General features: G+C 45.8%; 2 protein-coding genes across 2 annotated transcripts; one reads left to right on the forward strand and one right to left on the reverse strand.

The window, feature by feature from the left end:
* Positions 1 to 608: 608 nt before the first annotated feature.
* LOC142774228 (beta-1,3-galactosyltransferase 5-like) lies at positions 609 to 1607 on the reverse strand. The gene has a single exon (XM_075874619.1). The coding sequence runs from the start codon at positions 1605 to 1607 to the stop codon at positions 609 to 611; it is 999 nt and encodes a 332-aa protein (XP_075730734.1).
* Positions 1608 to 8250: 6643 nt separating this feature from the next.
* Positions 8251 to 16528, forward strand: LOC142774376 (uncharacterized). The gene is made up of 4 exons (XM_075874759.1): positions 8251 to 8697; positions 9953 to 10027; positions 14176 to 14394; positions 14504 to 16528. Exons 2-4 carry the CDS (start codon positions 9973 to 9975, stop codon positions 14890 to 14892), a joined length of 663 nt encoding a protein of 220 aa, XP_075730874.1. The 5' UTR covers positions 8251 to 8697; positions 9953 to 9972; the 3' UTR covers positions 14893 to 16528.
* Positions 16529 to 19454: the final 2926 nt, after the last annotated feature.

Below are 19454 nucleotides of genomic sequence, written 5' to 3' on the forward strand. Positions count from 1 at the left end.
CTCGCTGCCAAACCGCACCGTGATTATACTTTTAAGGAGCGTATATAAGCCCGTCGTGCTGGGCGGCACGAAGGAGTACAAACGCCGAGGTCATTATTTCGGCAGTGTGTTTTCAGAAACACGCCCATATCGCAGCCCAGAGAGGATGATGTGGCGGTCAGAGAGCGGTCTAATAAAGGGTCTATGTGTGAGTTTCACTTCGACACTATTTGCGCTGGGGTCTATTGATCAAGAAACCGCACATCACTTGTATTGTTTTATCTAAGGTTCACAGGACACTTTTTGGAAATCATCACAAGGCTCTGTCTCTTCCTGCAGACTCTGTCTTCGTCTGCAGGAAGTAATCTCAGAAAAATGCCAGTGCGCTGATCTATCGCAATCCAGAGACACACTGGCTCAGTAAACAAAAAAAAATTCTCATGCAGTGTGCCTGCAGCGCCTGCATCTCCATCTTATTCTATATTCAATTCCGATTCTTTCACTCCACTTTACGGCGGCAGCAAACTGAAAGCTAGTCAGCTTAATCTCTTGGCATTCGCTATCCTTGCTTTCTTGGTACTTTTATCTCCCTGCATTTACAGTGTCTGAAAGCTGAGATGATTTCGAATTCATTCACTCACACCCTCCTGCCAAGGCTGTAATCCCAAGGACCTGCATCGAGTCCTGTTGATCCTGCCAACCATCTGTCTCCAGGCCAACCGCAGGTTACGCGGATTCCAACCATGACTCACTACGACTCGAGGGTTTTGACAGGGTCGGATGTTGCGCTTGGGATAAAGCACGTACCCGCGGTCGTTCTCGCGCCTGATTCCGGCCTTCTCTGCCACCAAGCCAGTCAGGTAGACGTCTTCAATGTAGAAGTACGGCACTTCACTCGAGCTTCGAAGCAAGAGTGGTACAGAGTCGCCAGATATTACGTAAGCCGGTCCGTTGACGTAGTCCGGATAAGTCGCCTTCGCGTACATCCACGTTGGGACGTACCACTTTCCGTAACGTCCCTTCTTTCTTCGAGCCGGTCTCGCATGGCTGATTACCGTTCCCCATATCGTCCGCCGTTGTTCGTTGGCCGCCAGGCGGTACAGAGTGATGACGAAGTCCCACACGTTCAGTAACACGTCGTCGTCGATCTTAAGCAGGTACCTGGTGTTCGGACAGAAGCTGTTAGTCCAGCGTAGCATCATCAGAGATTTTAGAGTGAGGTTCTTGTAAGTGTCCAAGAAGTTTCCTTGAACAATGTCGTCATGCTCGGCGTCCTCTCTAACGATTATATTCTGGATGGTGTCGCTGTGGGGACGTCCAAGCATGAAGACAACTTTGAAGCCAGGCATCGTCGTCAAGACGCCACCCCAGGTGGCCCGCACAGCCGAGCGATGCTCGTAGTGCTCACTCGCCGACAAAATTGCTACCACAGCCAGCGTGTCATTGGCCCCACCTGGAGGGCTGCACACGTCTGTGCTCTTTGATATTAGGTACGATGAAGTCGTACTTGTCCCGGCCATCTCACTTACGCTAGATATGGTCGTGGAGTAACACGTGCCGTCGTTGATCAACGTGCCGTCGTTGATCAGCGGAGAACCGTTGGCTGTGACGTTAGCATAGTTTCGCATCACAAAACTGTCCGGGACGTGTCGTATTAGCAGAACCTTGTGTCTGTCGACTGTGACACTTATCGTGAAGATTCCGATGCAAATACACAGAATAATCTGGACGGAAGCTTTTGGAAGGCACTTAGCTACGCTTCTGCGATGTACGCTAAAGCGTGGAGGTGTCCAAGAGAGACGGATCATAGTTTCTATGTAGTGTCTTGTCAGCTTTGCACCAATTCCATCTCCAACGTATAAGAGTTGATTTCGTGTTCCTTTACTACCCGAACTTGAACGTCTCGTCGCGTAGATGGAGCGCCGGGAATAGAAGCTATAGAATCATGGATAGCTGTTTACACTCGCCGGCTCACTGGACAGTTGCTTGTGCGTCACGAACACCTGCGACACGTCTTAGACTGTATTCGTCGTTTCGGCGACAGATGATCAAAGGGTGCCGCAGCTGGAGAGGTCGATGTTAGTCGTTTTTGTAATCTCAACAGCATACTTTACCATTTCGTCATATGCTTAACAGAGCAAGTTAAAAGCTTGTACCAGACAACTTGCTTTGCAACACCGTGTTTCTTTTTCTTGCGCCTGACTATATTGGGTCTGTTAGCGTATATATTAACCTGATGCAATAAATGCTCATAGCTCGAACGAGACGAAAAACGTGTTAAACTCATCAAAAAAAAACAAAAAAACAACAAATGCGGCATCATAATCAACGCGTAACACACAAATTGATAATAAAACTTAAAAGTCACATGAGTACACATCATTTAGGACATGCTGTGATGTCAGCATGACGCGATAAATTCCACTATTTAAAAGCGTTCTTATGACCTGATATCATGGCGTCCTCTGATGACGTCGTCCATATAGTTTCTGAGAATTAACTAGAGGGGACTCGGGCGCAGCGATTGTTCTGCCGCCATGAGAAAGATGGTTAGTGCACTAATTTGGTTAGTTTTCTTGCTTGCGGTTTCAAACGCACTTGTGGTTTAGTTTATTGCCGTGTTTCAGTTTTGTTTCGAATAAAAATGAACCGTTGTGACCTTCGGTGCCTTATTACAGTCGGTGAGCCTGATAAGTACAAGGCGGTGCAGAGTAGCTGCTCAACCTATAGTTGCTGAAAAGCCGATTCAGGCAACGCGAAGCAAAAGCGAGCCGAATGAAGAAGATTAGACAAATAAAAATTTGTGTACTATCTATCATTATCACGCTGCCTGAAGCGCCGGCTGTTGCAGCTCCTATAGACACTAGCGATAGAGTGCCCTCTAGTGTACTTATAGCAAACTCTATTTTCACGTGACCCGTCACATTGTGAAAGGTAGGCTGATCCCATAGGAAGTGAAACACCAGCCGACATGAGGGGCGGTTGGAGGACAACGAAATGGGCTCATATAATTCGTGAGGAGACTAATGGTGAAACATTTTGAAAGTAGAATGCGAATTTAGACACCACGAAGGAGAGATACTCGTCTTGTCTCTCTTTCGCGGCATTCGAATTTTCACCCTCCTCTGAAGATAAAATCCACTTACATGCAGAGGCAATACTGAATGTTAACGAGGAGGAACTACTTTACCTTTTGAAAAGGGGAAAGAGGGCGCGAAAAAGTAAGTAGGAGGTAACAGTCTCTAACGACACTACAAAAGCATGCCAATAGCCGTTACACCGGGGTGTAAAGGCATTGTCTGAGACTATAGTCATGACATGTCACGTACTCCGACTTTTCGAAAAAACTGGAGCAACTGCCTAATAACCACTTACGTTGATACCTCGGTAGGCCAGAGCTCTAGTATTTTGTTGTCTGTGAGAGGGCGTCTGCCTAGCTGACACAATCCAGCTGAAAGAGCTTCTCTTTGAGAGTCAAAGGGGTGCAGTCGAGGAAATGTTGGTTGATGGTTTCGGTGGTTTCGCAAAGGTTACCCAATGGGCAATCAGGCGTTCCAATAGTGCATAAATGTTCAATCGAAAAAAAAAAGCTTCAAGCTAGGCATGAACCAGCAGGATATAATCAAACGTAATCGGTTGGATAGGACTTGTAATCCGAGACCCATGTCTAAGATATGTAGCCCTGAGCTTGTAATTGGGCGAATCTTAGTGGTCCGGCGTTAAATAAACTGATAGTCCAGAGTATTTTTTTGCGGCGTCTGTTTTTGACAACGGCATGGCGACACTGTTGAAGTCATAGTGGGCGCATCGGGCATCTGCTTCCGCTATATAATTGCCTTGAATGCAACTGTGACTTGGTAATCACCAACATATTATGTTCGGTCCTTTCCATATGGCTTCATGACGAAGGTGCCTGATTTCTACAATGAGCTGCTCATGTCAACCGTGAAAAGAACCGGAACGCAAACTTTGTAGGGCTGCTTTGCAAAGACAGACAATAGACCACGAATATATGAATTTTCAGAGGTATTCCGAAGAGCTGCACAAAAAGCCACCTGTGCAGCAACTGCAGTTGATGTTGCATAGTATGTTTTGAGCTTTAAATGCAATTTATTCGGTGTTTCGTGAGAGCATAAGCTGTCGACTGAGCTCCTTTCGGCCTTGCCAAGAAGGATAGTCCATATTTATATGTGCACATTAGGTAGGCTAGTTGTGGTTTATGTTTAACAATGAATGCACATCCAAGAGCTAAAGTGTTCACAAGTGTATGTGGGCTACTGAAGCAATGTGTTTCGCAGGATCTATAATCCAGACAAGCTTGTTCTCAGTTCACGTTACGACAATGTCTTTAGTCGAAGATGAACCAATCATGGTTTTGTGCTTTTGCAAGAAAAACCATCTTGTTAAAATAGGCAAATATCAAAAACACCAATAAAGCATGACGGTATAGGCATCCCAATAAACTGCAATGAAATAACGTAACATTTTTCGCTAATGGAGATGAAGGTTTGATACGTCAATTTATTTCGGGGATATTGAATTGAATTGAATTTTATTGGTCACACTTTTTACAAAAAAAATTTGCATACACTGCGTGGACCCATAGCCATAGGCTAGTTTGGGTCCAAAAAAGAAAGATTTTATAAAGGCACTTCGGAAAAGTGTAACTAAATAAGTTATACATTATCAATAAAGAATTAACTAAAGTTTTTACAATCTAATGTAATAAAGAATCGGCAAAGAAACATTACAGTACATGAAATAACCGCACTAAACTGTTACAATGCACGAGAGAACGAAAATAGAATAAACACCTACTTACATATTGAAATCAAGACAGCCATCAGACTAATTATGACAGGACATTATTAATCAATACATTCTTATAAATAGTGTTTTTTTAGTGCCTTAGTGAAATTTGAACACATTTTTACTTCAAAAGGAATAACGTTCCAGATTTTAATACCAACAAACTGTAAAATCCGTTCACCAGATACGTTCTTAGTTCGTGCAATATTCCATTTACCAAAAATTAGTTGTCTAGTAGAACGAGACAACTAACCTTTGATTTTTATCTTGATTTTTAGAATTTTGGGTAGGCCAGGCGAAGCGTAACGCAGGAATGTGTAGGCATTTTGATAAAATATGAGCGAAGTATGGTATATTTTTCATTTATAAGGAGGAAGGCTTTGTACAAGCTGTCCTTTACGATACAAAGTTCAAAGGGTTCCCCTGCGCATATGTTAAATTTTACTTCGAAGATTGCAACGAAATTGCAAAAACGAGTGCTTTTGTCATCGTAGCTTGTTGTCCGCCACCGTCCGCAAATGCTTTCACACGTGATAAAAATTGTAAAGGATAGAAAAAAGATGCCTAGAAACATGAAATTCAAACCCGCACCCTCTGCGTGGCAAAGAAGTATTCTACTACAAATGCAAAATGTCTCTTTCTTTATATGCGAAGCAGCTTATGGCGCAGCTCAATCCTGTGTGTGGCATGACCACTCTTACTGCGCATGTGCCAACTCTCCACCTCCCCTCGCGTGAGCGCGAGGATGTGGGAGGAGGTGGCAGAGTGCTGCCTCCACTTCATTTCTCCTCTTCCGTTTATCTCTCCACCATGGCTGTGTGCTAATGTGTAAATCTGCATTCGTTCACCCCATTGCACTCTCCTATAAGCACTGGGTGTTCACTTTTCGGCACACCGACGGCAATACACACAAATGCGAGGAGGGTAACGTAAGTGGTACACAACATGAACACAGAAAATTGTGATAACGTCGAAAATCGCGATAAAGTCTGGGAGACAGCTTCGTAGAGGAGGAGGAAGATGTTGGTTGGTATGTGCGGTTTAACGTCTCAAAAGCACCATATGATTATGAGAGACGCCGTAGCGGAGGGCTCCGGAAATTTCGACCACCTGGGGTTCTTTAACGTGCACCCAAATCTGAGCACACGGGCCTACAACATTTCCGCCTCCATCGGAAATGCAGCCGCCGCAGCCGGGATTCGACCCTGCCACCTGCGGGTCAGCAGCCGAGGAGTACCTTAGCCACTAGACCACCACGGCTGGGCGAGGAGGAAGAGAAATAAACGCTTATTTTTCGAAACAATGTCGCGGTGTAGGTTCCGCGTTCACCTTAAGTGGGAGGTCTCCTCATTCCGGGAACCCTCCTGCTTCGCGGCCTTTTTGGCCCTGGCGATGAGACGTCCTTGTCGATCCGGGTCCTTCGAGGCGAGCTTGGCCTCTCACGTTTCGAGAAGGTCTTCGTTTTCTTTACTAGCATCGCAGTTGTTCGGCGGAGGCGATAGATCTCTGTTTGTATTGCATGGACACTCGAGGATCTGGTAGGCCAACATCATAGGCTGGCGCGCAGAGAGTATTCACCACCACACTCGAAGCTTAACAAAGTGGACAGTACCACATTGAGAAGACTGCAGGGCAATACATACACACACGGCATACTAATGCACCGATTGTGCCCACCATTATATGAAAATGTTCGCCCGATTTGCAATGTACCTGACACGTTGGCCCACCTGATCCTCGAGCTTCGTAAAAGAGTAAAATAACAACCCAGCAAATGCCTCAGCCTTAACTCTTCATCATCATCAGCCACAGAACAATAAAGTACATATTACGCCTTAGAAATGTGTAGCTGGTGCCACGCTTCTCCGCAGATTGATGTGTAAAGTCATATAGTGGGTCTTCCCTACTTCTTAAAAATTGACTTTCGACGTGGTGTGCACTTTGAGTGAGCACATAATTAGTTGCACCAAAGAAAAATGCTCTTCCTTCTTTCGCTGTTACTCTACTGCGTGCTTTACATGGGTCTGATGATTTTGATTGCGCAGCACTTTGGGGGGAGGGGTGGGGGGCGTCGGGCTGTCGTGCGCTATGCTCGTAAACTGTCTTCACCGCTTGGCTTAACGCAGCCAAAACCCCATGATGCAGCCTAGCCATCTGTTGCGTGCACTCGCGCCGAAAGAGCACTTTCTTGAGCGTTGCTCATCGACGCTCATCGACGTTTCGAGCGTCGCTTGGTGTAACGCAGGCAAAATCACGCATAAAAATTTGCAAAAAGAAGGAACCGAGCGAGGAATAGAAGCCGCGAAGAAAAAAAAAACAGAAGAATGGAAAAAAGAAAAGTGAATAGAAATACAATTATAAAGGCCGAAAACTGTTGAATACAAGAAAAAAAGAGAACAGGAAACATATAACCCAAGAGAAACAAAGAAGGCTGCCCAGCTTCGCATTTCTGCTAGGCTTGGCACCCCTGGTGTGAAGACGGCATAATGTTTTAGATGCGGAGCATCTAATACTCGAGGCTTTTAGTGCGGCGCCGTCCGCAAGCTTCCTCCTCCTTCTTCCACCATCTGTGCATCCCTTCCTCCTCTACACACCGCGCGCGCTTCACTCCTCCACCATCTGTGCACCGTTCCTCCTCTACACACCGCGTGCGCTTCTCCTCTTCACGAACATTCGCTAGCTGTATAATGTAGCGCGCATGCGCCGTCACGCTTCGAGAACATCGGCAGCTGACGCGCGCGCATGCGCCGTCGCGCTTCGAGAACATCGGCAGCTGACGCGCGCGCATGCGCCGTTGCGCTTCTCCCCCTTCTCGAACATTCGACAGCTGACAGTGCATGCGCCGTCGCGCTGTATATATACTCAAGGTCGGCGCTCGCTCGCTCAGTTGCCGCTCGTCGGTTGGTTTGTACGGCGCGTCGACGTCCAAGGTCGCGGTGAAATGAATTCCAACGAATCCACAAACACAATGATCGACGTCCCTTCGACCAGCGCCGCCATTTCGCATACGTGTGTACGTGTTCACTCATTTAACACCCCCTCCTACAACCACGTTAACCAATTTAGCCATCGACCCAAGTAAGTCGCAATTTAACACCCCATTTCACAACCACGTTAACCAATTTAGCCATCGACCCAAGTAAGTCGCACTTTAACACCCCGTTAACATATTATATGCTCCGCATCCTCCTCAGTGTTCCCCCGAGGGAAGCTGCGGGCAATTTTTTTTCCTTGACAGTCCTCACTTGCGGTTTAGGGGAGCCTCAGCCGATGCAAGCACGTGTTTTCTAAATGATACGTTTGTCTCGTTCGGGGGCTGCTAGTTGGAGCGGCGCAGCAGCGTGTCGCGCTCATTCACAACACCTGCCGAACCAAAAGCTGTGCTCGGTCCGTATACCTGTTCGGCCATTGTTCCGCTACTCGCGACCGTGTGTGCAGAGCAGCCTTCAATGCGGCGAGAGCGCCGCCACTTGGCCCGTGTCAACGACTGCGTGATGCGCGTCGACAGCGCGATCAGCGTGTCTTCTTTTTGTTCGCTTTCTAACGCTCCGCTCTTGTGGGCCATGGCCCACCTCATCAGCCGTTGTAGGCGACCATAACAATTGCCACATCTGTGCGTCGCCCTTGCTCCGCAACGATGGATGAGACGGAAGTTCAATCACTGCGGGTATTTGATTTGGTCATGCGCGTCAGTGAGCTTCGGCTCTAAGGAACCCTCGCCACGTTGCTTCGGATTGTGAGCCGGAGTTGCTTTCTTGAAACCGACGGATGCAGCAACGAGTGGATATAAGTTCGCAAGTTATGCGCAGTAAAAAAGATTCTTAAGTGCTCGCAGCATTGCTTCAGATTGCAAACCAGAGCCGCTTTCGTGACACGCGCGAACGAAGCTACATGTGTACTGCTAAGGTGGTAAGTTGTCTGCATTAAATTTCGCTCTACATTCATTTACCATTCCCGCTTCGCTGACGTTTACTAGCTGCTAGACTCAATACTTAACGTAACTCTTTAGTACTATTCGGTGCTTTATTTACCTTGTGAGTGGTTACATCTGGTTGTTCATTAGGAAAAATTGGGGGCAGGATTACGTGCAGTGTTCACGTTGGAGGATAATAGTGGAGTCTGAGAAATCACCGATGGTTGTCAAAGGCTGTTTGCACCCGTGTTTTCTCCAACATGCCACTACGTCTTCTCTCAACACACCGCCGATGTTACAACTTTGTTCGCGAAGTTTATATGGCTGCAGCAAAAGTTTAAAAAGAGCTCGACGTGAAAGTGCCCCTCACCATGCTCTCAAAATACTGAAAACAACATCAATATTGTTTTCTCAAATTTCTTGTCCTTTTTGCACACTTATGTGACGCAGACAGTAGTTCGTGTGACGTCGACAGCGTACATGCTCTCGATTGGTACGTATATGCGAAATATCAAATGCGATTTGTCTTCTTCCCTGTTTTGCCTTGTTGCCGCCCATGCGTTCTTCCTTGTCTGGCATGAAAATCATGCGCGATCAACCAATCACACTTCATTTTGTGTGTTACGCAAGCAGCGATAAGAGCGTGTAGCCGAAAAGAGCGAAATTTTCATAGGCTGTAGCGTTTAGTGCTCTCATTGTTCGCGCGCTTTTAAGAACTAAGGGGCGAAAAGAATGCATCGCGTGTGCGAAGGGTAGCGAAGGAGAGACGAACACTACCCCCTCGTCTTTGAACGTTGGGTGGTGAGTGGCCTTTGAAGGGACGGATTCGGTTCCTTTCCTAGGAGGTCACTGTATTGATCATAAAAACATTGCTTTCAATACACAGCGATGCTTCCGTGACCAACGCAGCCACCCACCACCTCAGGAGAGGACTGAAGCGGTCCGGAAACGTCGGGCTCTCTTCAAACTGTGACGGAGGCCATTTCAAATTCGTAATTTTTTTAACCTGCTATCAGATGACTGTCGCAATGATTCCACTTGAATCATCGCTCACGATGGTTATCAAAAGCAAACTGCAAAACCAAGTCGCTGGTTCTGACTATCGTAAATGAAAGGGTCAATATTTGAGATGAAGTGTTCCCGAACTTCCGGAAAACTTGCGTCGGACGGAGCTTTTGAAGCTTCATACTGTTGATACAGTGTTTACTAAGAACCGGTATTTTTCTCGTTTGATGCCTTTCTATTTTTTAGTCACCACTGAGACCGCAGCTATGAGAAAAGTGTCGACAGCTTCTCTGTTTCTTGCTCTCGTCACAGCCGTACGAGGTGAGTAGCAATACGCAATGGGTTCTTCTATTGATATGTTAACGAGGTGATAATAGAGCTATAATCAGGTACATTGTGCTAGCGGGAAATTTCAGAGACAATGTTCTTACGAGGCATTGCTAGCTTGCTAAAAATGGTTGTTTGCTTTTATCCTCGTGAGTTTAAGTCGTATCAGCACAATCTATGAGATAATCATCTGAACACCTTGAATGTAACAAAAAATGTTTCAAACTCTCTTATCCTACAAAACGTCTTCGTAGTTAATTTTGTTCGTGACGAGAAAAATATTTTTGGAAGGAAATGACAAGTGAAGCAATGTTGTTTCAGAAACAGCCTTGTCAGGCACGTCGCCAGAAACTTTTTTCGGGGAGGGGAGGGGGGGGCACCTTTTTTATTTGGTGATGGGAACCCCCTTTAAATGGTCACTTTTGCTCTTTTCGCCACGGCAAAAAAACGTTTCGGGACGTGGGGGAACTAGCCTTGTGTACCCCCCCCCCTGACTAGGCCGCTGAGTTGTGCTTTTATAAGTGGCTTGCTATACAAAATAGAAAAGGTAGTGATGTTTAGAAAAAGTTTATTTACACTATGTACAAAAAATTCAAGTTTCATAACATTCCAGTAATGGGCACAAACACTTCGGCAGATCTATGTACCACGACAAACATCACTACGTTGAAAGAAAGACATCATTACTCTAATATACATGACAATGTTGGCATACGTGTACACAAGAACTCATGCGATATCATGATACAATGAATGGTATAACGTTACAATAGATGCAATGACACACAATTGGTTACAAAGGAAATCATGAGTAACTACTCAACGGGCGCTGCTTAGCACCACGCCAGTCGGAAAAATGAGTTTTACCCTTTCGTGTTCAAGATTGACGAAAAGGCAAGACCAATGCCGCAGAAACTCGTGCTCCCCGAGGAAGAAAACCCCTCAGAGAACAACGCGAGGATCTATCGTCTCATTTGGCCCAGCATCGGCCACAAAGCACGCCGGCGGTAGTTCGCAGCCACGGCCTCGCATCGGTTTCGCCAAAGGCTGAACAGCCCCGTATTTATTAAATGAGCCGAGAAGCGCCCGTGAGGGAACCGGCCGTTGGGCATTAATTTTCGCACACCCTGTCCCTGAAAACCAGCCTAGACCGCACGCAAAAAAAGGCTGAAGACCACACATTCTATTGTCACATGTCGACTGGCATCTACCATGACGCAGTTGGGGCAAGTTGAAGTCCGAAGCACCTGCCATCGCTGAAACCGATCTCGAGTGGGAAGCAAGCCCCAGCCCAACCGCCAGATAGAATCCCGGAGATGCCCTCACAGCACTGCTGCAGTTAGTGGTTTCCAAGCGCGGTTCATTATAGATTGACCATGCTGGAAAACCAAGGGCCGTAGCAGGGCAGCCATTGTGTCCACCGCTTTAGATTCGGCCATCTCTATCTCTCGGCACGTAGCCTCCAACCGTCGGTGAAATGCCAGAAGGGCTCGATACAAAGATGGAAGTTCAGTTGATTGGGGACCTTGGTTAATTCGGCTAACCGGCAGGAAGATGCGTAGCGATGGCCACAGATGGTAGCGAGCCAGTGTCTGAGCGAGTGTACCATCGTTGCTCAGTATTCACAGTAAAGTGCGGAGGCACATGGTTGAAGCCGTGACGGAAACGTCGGGGAATGCAAAACCACCTCGATCACGTGGGTGAGCTAACGCTGGACGAGACAATAATTCTTTGCCACCAGACCAAAAAAATGAAGTGATGCTGCTTTGCACTTTCTTGGACACGTGGAGCGGTGCTTTTACAGAGTGGCAAAATGGCAAAGGCACCAAAATTTTCCGATGTAAACCGTTTGATCTAAGTATCGGCGTTCAAAGAAGGGGAAGTCGAAGTGTCTGGCTTCTTTTACGTCACTTTGAAAAGTTTGCACAACGGATGACCAGATGCTGTACTGTACACAAAATGCAGAGAAAGTAACGCCTAGTATTGTAATTCTAGGAGACCACTGTAAAGGCGACGTGATGCTAATACAACCGTACGGGTTCCCAATAAAGAAATACTGGCATTTAGAACAGTTTAACCTTGCTCCGAAGATAATCCCGAAATGATGAAAAGTATCAAGAGCATTCTGCAGTGACTGTTCATTACGGACATATAGAGTAATATTATCTGCATATGCAGTAACCTTTACTTGAGTGTTATCAGGTATGGGTAAGCCTCGAATCAGCGGGTCACGTTCAACGGCCCTCAAAAAGGGCTTTAATGCCAGGATGAATAGAACTGGAGAGAGGAGACACCCTTGAAGAACCCCGCGCGTTACTTGAAAGGGGTGACTCTGACGGGAATTTATGTAAAGGGTACTTTCTGAATTAGTGTACATCGCGTGAATTAGGTCAATGAACTTATCCGGGAATTCGAATGCATGTAATACATTTACTAAGTAGCCATGTTCTACGAAATCTAAAGCCTTCTCTTAATCTAAGGAAACCAACAGTCCTTGCGCACATTAGTGGTGTACTGAATGATGTCTCGCGTCAACCACGTATGGGTGTGTATTTCTCGGCCTGGAATGGAACATACTTGGTGGGGACCGATTATTGTTGCAAGAAACGGTCTGATTCGGCGCACCAGAATGTTGGCCAAGAGCTTGTAATCTACATTAAGCAGAGTAATAGGGCGCCAATCTTCTGGTCGCGTGGACATTTGGTCTTTCTTGGGGACTAGTATATACGGCCCCTGTGGAAAGAGGTTGGAAGGGTAATATCACGGAAACAGTTGCGAATGACCCGTGACGTAAATGGACCAATGATAGGCCAGAACTGTACATAAAACTCTGCAGGGATGAACAAAAAAAGACAGTTCTAATACATATTACTTTCTGCACAAATTTCAACCATGTCAAGTTTAAACGTTAGAATACACCCAACTTTATGGCGCTTCTGGGGAAAAGCGAAACATAATAAACAAAGCAGATAGTAACATTTGCACATCCACACCTTACGATAAAAGTGGGCTACGTCTTGGCTGACCAAACTACTGTTAGTTTAATGTTGATATATACAAATTTGGACGCATATTTATGGGCTGTACCAAGCCTCAACGAGGATACATATATACAGGATAATGAGGCTATAGCTGCAAAACACCAAAACATATATTCGGCGAACCCTCATTTATCAAAATGTACAGTAAATATTCCATTACTTCTGTAAAGGTGCGTTTTACTTTCGCGTTTTACTGCCGCCATAGCTCCAACTTCCAAGTTATCATAAGCAACGGTGATCAAGTTTATCAGAGACTAAAAAACAATTTTTGCCGTTTCAGTGCGGAAAAACATCAAACACCATTATCACACTCATCGGCTCGCCACAGCTTCGACAGAGCAGCGGTGATGATATACCCTTTTTGAAAAAAAAATATTTTCTGGAAGCTGCAAATAATATTGCTGGTCCGTAAAAAGTTTACTCGTTCCAATCCGTAACTGCATCAACAAGTCACGGCAGAATAAAAGCATGAACAAGTGGTGTAATATTATAGGGCCCCTGTTCAGCACTTGTCTTCTCTGCAATACTACTGCACAAGACGTGATAACGTCGCAAAGGCGGCCCGCATTGCAAAGAATCTACAAAAAAAATCATCGCAGCGAAAGTGTTGGTAAAAGTTCTCTATGTTGTAACATTGCCTCGTAATAACATTTTCATTCTCCCGTAAGAACATAATAGAGTTATTTTGTGACGGAAAACTTTACCTTGTTGGTTTCCCAAGCCTGCCGCCAAGACTGACGATTGTCGAAAGTGAGGGACTCAGCCCCCCACCCCCAACTTTTCTTAGTGGGGGGGGGGGGGGGGGGCTCTCGTTCGCCTTGGTCTCCCGGCTGATACACCTATGGCTTCGCTCTTAACTATTGTAAAGCTTTCATATCACTCGTTCTGATTGGAGGATGCTTTTTTCGGGGGCGCCTTGTCTGGGTGGATAAAAGCACCTTAATTACACCGCAATGTTGATTTCACTCTCCTCATTCGAAATTGGCCACATCAATGGCATTCGTACATTTGAGTGTTACGCATTCCCCGTTACGTTATCTCTAAACAGTTACAAAAGGCACTGGTTCAGTAACCGTAACTCACGCTTGGTTACCCACACAGGATACGGCTGGAACCCCGATCGTTCACGGCCCGTACCGTCAGCGTCAGACATGGACGACTGCTGTCGTGGTCCCAGCGGTTGCTGCCGCGAAGGTTACCGGTGCGTACCGAACTACCGCACGTGTGTGCGAGTGGGCATGGAGCCAAAGCCTAGTGGAGTTACAAAAGTGCTCGTGGTACCCGTAGTGACCGAGGGCCAACAAGGGACCCGCAACTCCGGTACGTATTCTCTGCATGAACTCCTGGAAGGTACGACCTTCTGAGGCCGTATTTTCAATGCGCCTTTCCCAGAGTGTATCTTTTGACTCATAGTTTTTTTCACTCACAGGAGGAGCGTCGGGAGGCTGCGGTGGAGGCGGCCACTACTGCTGGTACCGCGAGCAGTGCTGTTACATAGCGCAGTCGGGGGCCCACCTGCCTACGTCCGCCCACCCGACGACGTCCTGTTGTACCCGAAGCAGCAGCCGTCAGTGTCCCCGCATCCGTGGCTGCAACAACCCTTTTGGCGTCAACTCGCCTCCCGGTGTATACAATCCACCGGGCTACCGGCCTCCGCCAGTGTACGCGAACCCGCCCGCTTTCAACTGGGACCGCGAACAGCTGATGATGCAGAGACACACACTGGTGCCTTCGCCGGCCGTAAACTTGCTGCCGTCGTCGGTTGGTGTGATCCTGTGGGTTATAGTATACGTGCGTCTCTTCAATGGGTGCAGTTGATTAAGTACATCGATATTTATCTTATCAGTGGAGCTTTTTACGCCTAGAGAAACTAAAATAGTCGTCAACAGAAATTATCGTCGTGAACCGGAACTCACCCTCGCCGTCCTCTTCTTTAACTCTTGCTGTTCCTCACTTTCTGCTTTGCTGCAGGAACACCTCAACCGATCAATCCAGCTGATATGCATTAATTCTGATGGGCGACAGAAGCAGTACAGAGAGAAAGAAAGAAAGATAGGAAGGGAAAGAAATATATGCACCGAACGACAGGAAAAAATATTTAAAAGAAATCATGCCATATCCACAAAGTGAACTTGATGGGTGGACGGAACTCCGAAGGCAAATTATTAGCGGGTGAAGTCACGCTCACGTATATGTTTTTACCATCTTAATTTCTCTCCATTGCACGCTCACTTCCCTTTTGTCCTCTCCCCCTCATACCATAGCACACAAGACGCTATTCTGCTTTACTAGCATCCTTGCATAGCCAAATGGGTACATGATTCTCAGCATTCGATTGTGAGCACGCCGCTTCAAGTGCCTCCTTGCGAATGATTTTTTCTAGCCAACATATTTTTCTGTTTCTTCGACTCTTTCTTTTTGTCTCTCTCTCTCCGTTACTCCCGCCCCCGCGACCAATTGCATCCCACGATGGAAAAACTGGCGCGGCGGGAGAGCCCTCTTCCGGGCACGCATGTTGGGAAAGCGAAGCAACTGATGCAGAGACAGCGCGTGCCAGCTCTGTAAATATATCGAGGCGATTCATGAAGATAGTAGTTCATGCATGAACTCATAACAGTATAAAGAAAGGCATGAGAGCCCAACTGAACATTCTGAGCTGGTTCACTTTCACAGGGAACAGAAACATGCGTCACAGACTGGTCCTGCAGCTCGTTCGATAGTCCTCGCGTGTTCCAGTGGCAGTGATTTCGAGATCACGCCAATTGCCCTGTGCACCGGCATCGCTCCGGGCTCACAGCGAATCGATGCCTTCCTCTGGGAACTGAGCGAGGGGCATGTGCAGATTAACGGATATCCAGAGGTACAACGCGTAAATCGAAAGCCTTTATCGACGAACTATGGGAACCAGACCAACGCACGGGTGTCGTCGACGATCGGTGAACACGATACCGACGTTCACAGCGGATTGTTCGTGGGCACGAATGCTTCGAGTAAGGAACAGGATAGACGAGAAAGCAACGCAAAAAAAAAAGAAACTATGGGAGAAATCAGGAGTATTGCCGTCTGCGTTCGCGTGATACCGGCGGGCCCGGTTTTCTGGATTGCAATCGGAACCAAAACTTGGCAGGATTTGCACGATCACAGAAACCCGTCAATGAAAGCGAACGGAAACGCTTTGTCGGTGCCTAAGATTATAGAGGTCATTAGGCACACCTTAGGGAAAAAAAAAAGTAGTGCACTGGTTTGTAATGTGATAGAACATGTGTAATCTCGTTCGGAATGTAACCAGTGTCGTGCAAGTTGACGATTCCAATAAATATTACTTAGCTAGCTGGTGAATTCTGTGTTAAGAAATTTGAGATGTTCAGCGCGCAGTGCTGTCTGAATGAAACGCGTCCATTAAGTGTCAAGTACCACACGCACGCTTATTGTCGTCGTCTTCACTTCGTATTATATCCCCTGTAATTAATAATAATAATAATAATAATAATAATAATAATAATAATAATAATAATAATAATAATAATAATAATAATAATAATAATAATAATAATAATAATAATAATAATAATAATAATATTATATAATAATAATAATAATAATAATATAATAATAATAATAATAATAATAATGATGATGATGATGATGATGATGATGATGATGATGATGATGATGATGATGATGAACGAAACTCACCCAAGAGGGCTCTTTCAGGAAGTTTCTCGAATATATCTGTAGATGCACATTTTCTTGTAGGTACGCACTATCCCCCTTATGCATCATCCCACTTATGAAAACTTACAGCTCCTTGTAGATTTCTGCTGAACGCTCTAGTCCCATTTTATGCCTGTGTTTAGAGTGAATAAAAAAATGTGATACTGAAAATTGGTAACCTCTTTTTGCTTTACTCAGTATATAGAGGGAGCTTCCTGGAAATGCACGCGTTGCCGTGTCGAACTCCGGAGCAGGATCGACTTCTTGTCGACAAGAAAGATTTCTTTAAAAAAAAAATTGTATAAGGTTCTCTTTACAGCGTCCTCCTAACTGATGGATAGAAGTTTTTTGCCTTCACATACCTTGACATCTCTTATGCAGAGCAGATTTCTTTATCACGAGACGTCTGGTTCTTTCTGGGTCCTCGCCATGCAGACGAAATTTTTCAACCTATTTTAACAGCTAAACTGCTTATGACAACGAGCTGGCGACTGAATATACAAATTTTTTTTCTGAAAATTAGCATATCTTAGGAATACCGTCGTTGAATCGAAGGCCGAAACGACTTTGAGAATGTTCGGTTTGTTGTTTCAGAGCTAAATAAGTGTAAAGGCATGAAGCACTTTGTCTAACCATACCTTCCTGTCCTTCTTCCTTTCTTTGCCCCCCCCCCTTCTCCTTGCCTAACCATGCCTAACTCACTTTAATACCTTAGTTTAATGATAAGAGTTTTACTGGTGCATTCTATTTTCATATACCTCTTTCTTAATATGGAAAAACAATGTATAACAATGCTATTGAGGCTAACTGGAAAATTCAATGTAATCTAGACAACAGAAGTTTAAATAGCGAACCAGACCTCTTTTGCACCCGCGATGACGCTTTGGTTTAAACCAACCTAATTCTGTCAGAACGGCATTGACCAGTGTGACCACTACCTGACCCAGTGAGCTGTATCCGGATGCGATCCTCAATCGCCTCTTCATCTAACGCTACGATGGTTAAAGTCAGGCAACCTTAAGATAGCACAGCTGTCACAGTTTGTACAATCCTGATAGCGTGACCTTATTGATGCATTCCAAGAATCGTGCTGCGTCAAAACAAAGAGAATCGCCTGATTTGTCTTTTGTGCCGTGGTCATTGAACTTTTTGCGTACGGCAGTCTTGCACTTGCACTGACGTGGGCACATGAGGAGCCGGAGTTCACGAAAAAACCGCTGTTGACGCGTGAAAAATAGCTTGTTTTCCAGCTCAGGCACTCAGCCGTAATTAATGAAGTGTCGCAAAGAACCCAGATTTTCAAGACCTCACTCGCACACAAAAGGCGAGGAACAAAGACGCTTGGCATAGAGAAGACGTGGCGCGACGAAAAAAGTAAATGGGATGCCCCTAGCAGGTCCCCGAATAATGAGCTGTCGACTGCGAGCGTTGTCCGCGTCAGATAAGTTTGTTTTAAGCAGTGGAAATTTGATTAGCAAAAAGCGATAACTGGTAAATATAAACCACGATGTTACAAATTTTTTTTGCAGACCACTGTTTTTTTTTTCAACCGTTATATGAATACGCTAGACACTGGCCGTAGGTTGGTGTACAAGGCAGCTTTAGGCACTACTGAATTTTTTATACATGTCTGCGGAAACCGTGCTGTCAGGGCGCGCATACGCCAGAAGTTTTTTTTTTTTTACCCGAAAGAACTTTTTTTTTCTGTCACTTCGACAATCATTCCAGTAGAAGGGACTTAGAAGATTGGGCCGTCGAGCTAGCACCTGTACCAGACAAGTGGTTTTTGTTCTACTTACGTGCCGCCCAAACAAAAACTCTGCAAATAAACGAATTAACCGCACAATATTCCCAGCGTCGTGATGTTTTTATTACGAGACCAAAGGCTTAGAAAAACACGTCCCTCGAAAAAGTTGCTGAGAATGGAAATTCAGGCGCGCCAGCGCTGAAGAGCAGTGCCGTAAGAAAATTTATGGGCCAATCGAGCAGGTGATTGATATGTGTGCTTTAACATCACAAAACCACTTATGATTATAAAAGACGCCGTGGTGGAGGGTTCCAGAAATTTCGACCACCTGTGGTTCTTTAACAAGCACACAAATCTGAGCACACGGACCTACAGCGTTTTTGCCTCCATCGAAAATGCAGCCGTTCAGCCGGAATTCCATCCCGCGACCTGCGGGTCAGCAGCCGAGTACATTAGACACTAAACCATAGTGGCGGGGCCCAAGCTAGCAGGTGGCCAAGAACCTCTTCGCAACAGTTACACTTCGCCAGCGGCGATCGACAGCAGCGCTGCTCCTAAAGCACATCTCTTATTTAATTATTGGTCTGGTATTCTTACCGCTGCATGGGCACAAACACTTCCCACCATCCGTTTACCCAATGAGACTGGCTTTTAGGGGCGATGAATACGTATACGTATCTACGGCTGCTGAACACATGGCTGCAGGGCACGGCCCAGCGATGAAAAAGTGCATTGCTAGATCCAATACCGCAAAGCAGTAATCACGAAGGCAAAACAAAATTCACAACTGTCTCCTACGTACCATTTATGACCAATAAACGTTGTATATAATTGTACATCACTCTGTCACTCATATTCTCACGTTAGTGATCAATGTCGTGAAATATTTTAGGTAACATAAACAATACCACTGCCTCAC

Source organism: Rhipicephalus microplus, chromosome 10, assembly GCF_043290135.1.
Source record: "Rhipicephalus microplus isolate Deutch F79 chromosome 10, USDA_Rmic, whole genome shotgun sequence".
Taxonomy (NCBI): Eukaryota; Metazoa; Arthropoda; class Arachnida; order Ixodida; family Ixodidae; genus Rhipicephalus; species Rhipicephalus microplus.

What these genes read in the sequence shown, in the direction of transcription:
- LOC142774228 (XM_075874619.1), bottom strand. Translation starts at nt 1,607, where the DNA reads ATGCGAAACTATGCTAACGTCACAGCCAACGGTTCTCCGCTGATCAAC.
- LOC142774376 (XM_075874759.1), top strand. Translation starts at nt 9,973, where the DNA reads ATGAGAAAAGTGTCGACAGCTTCTCTGTTTCTTGCTCTCGTCACAGCC. An exon ending in TCTCGTCACAGCCGTACGAG is followed by an intron (nt 10,028 to 14,175) that starts GTGAGTAGCAAT and finishes TTACCCACACAG; the next exon opens with GATACGGCTGGAACCCCGAT. An exon ending in ACAAGGGACCCGCAACTCCG is followed by an intron (nt 14,395 to 14,503) that starts GTACGTATTCTC and finishes TTTCACTCACAG; the next exon opens with GAGGAGCGTCGGGAGGCTGC.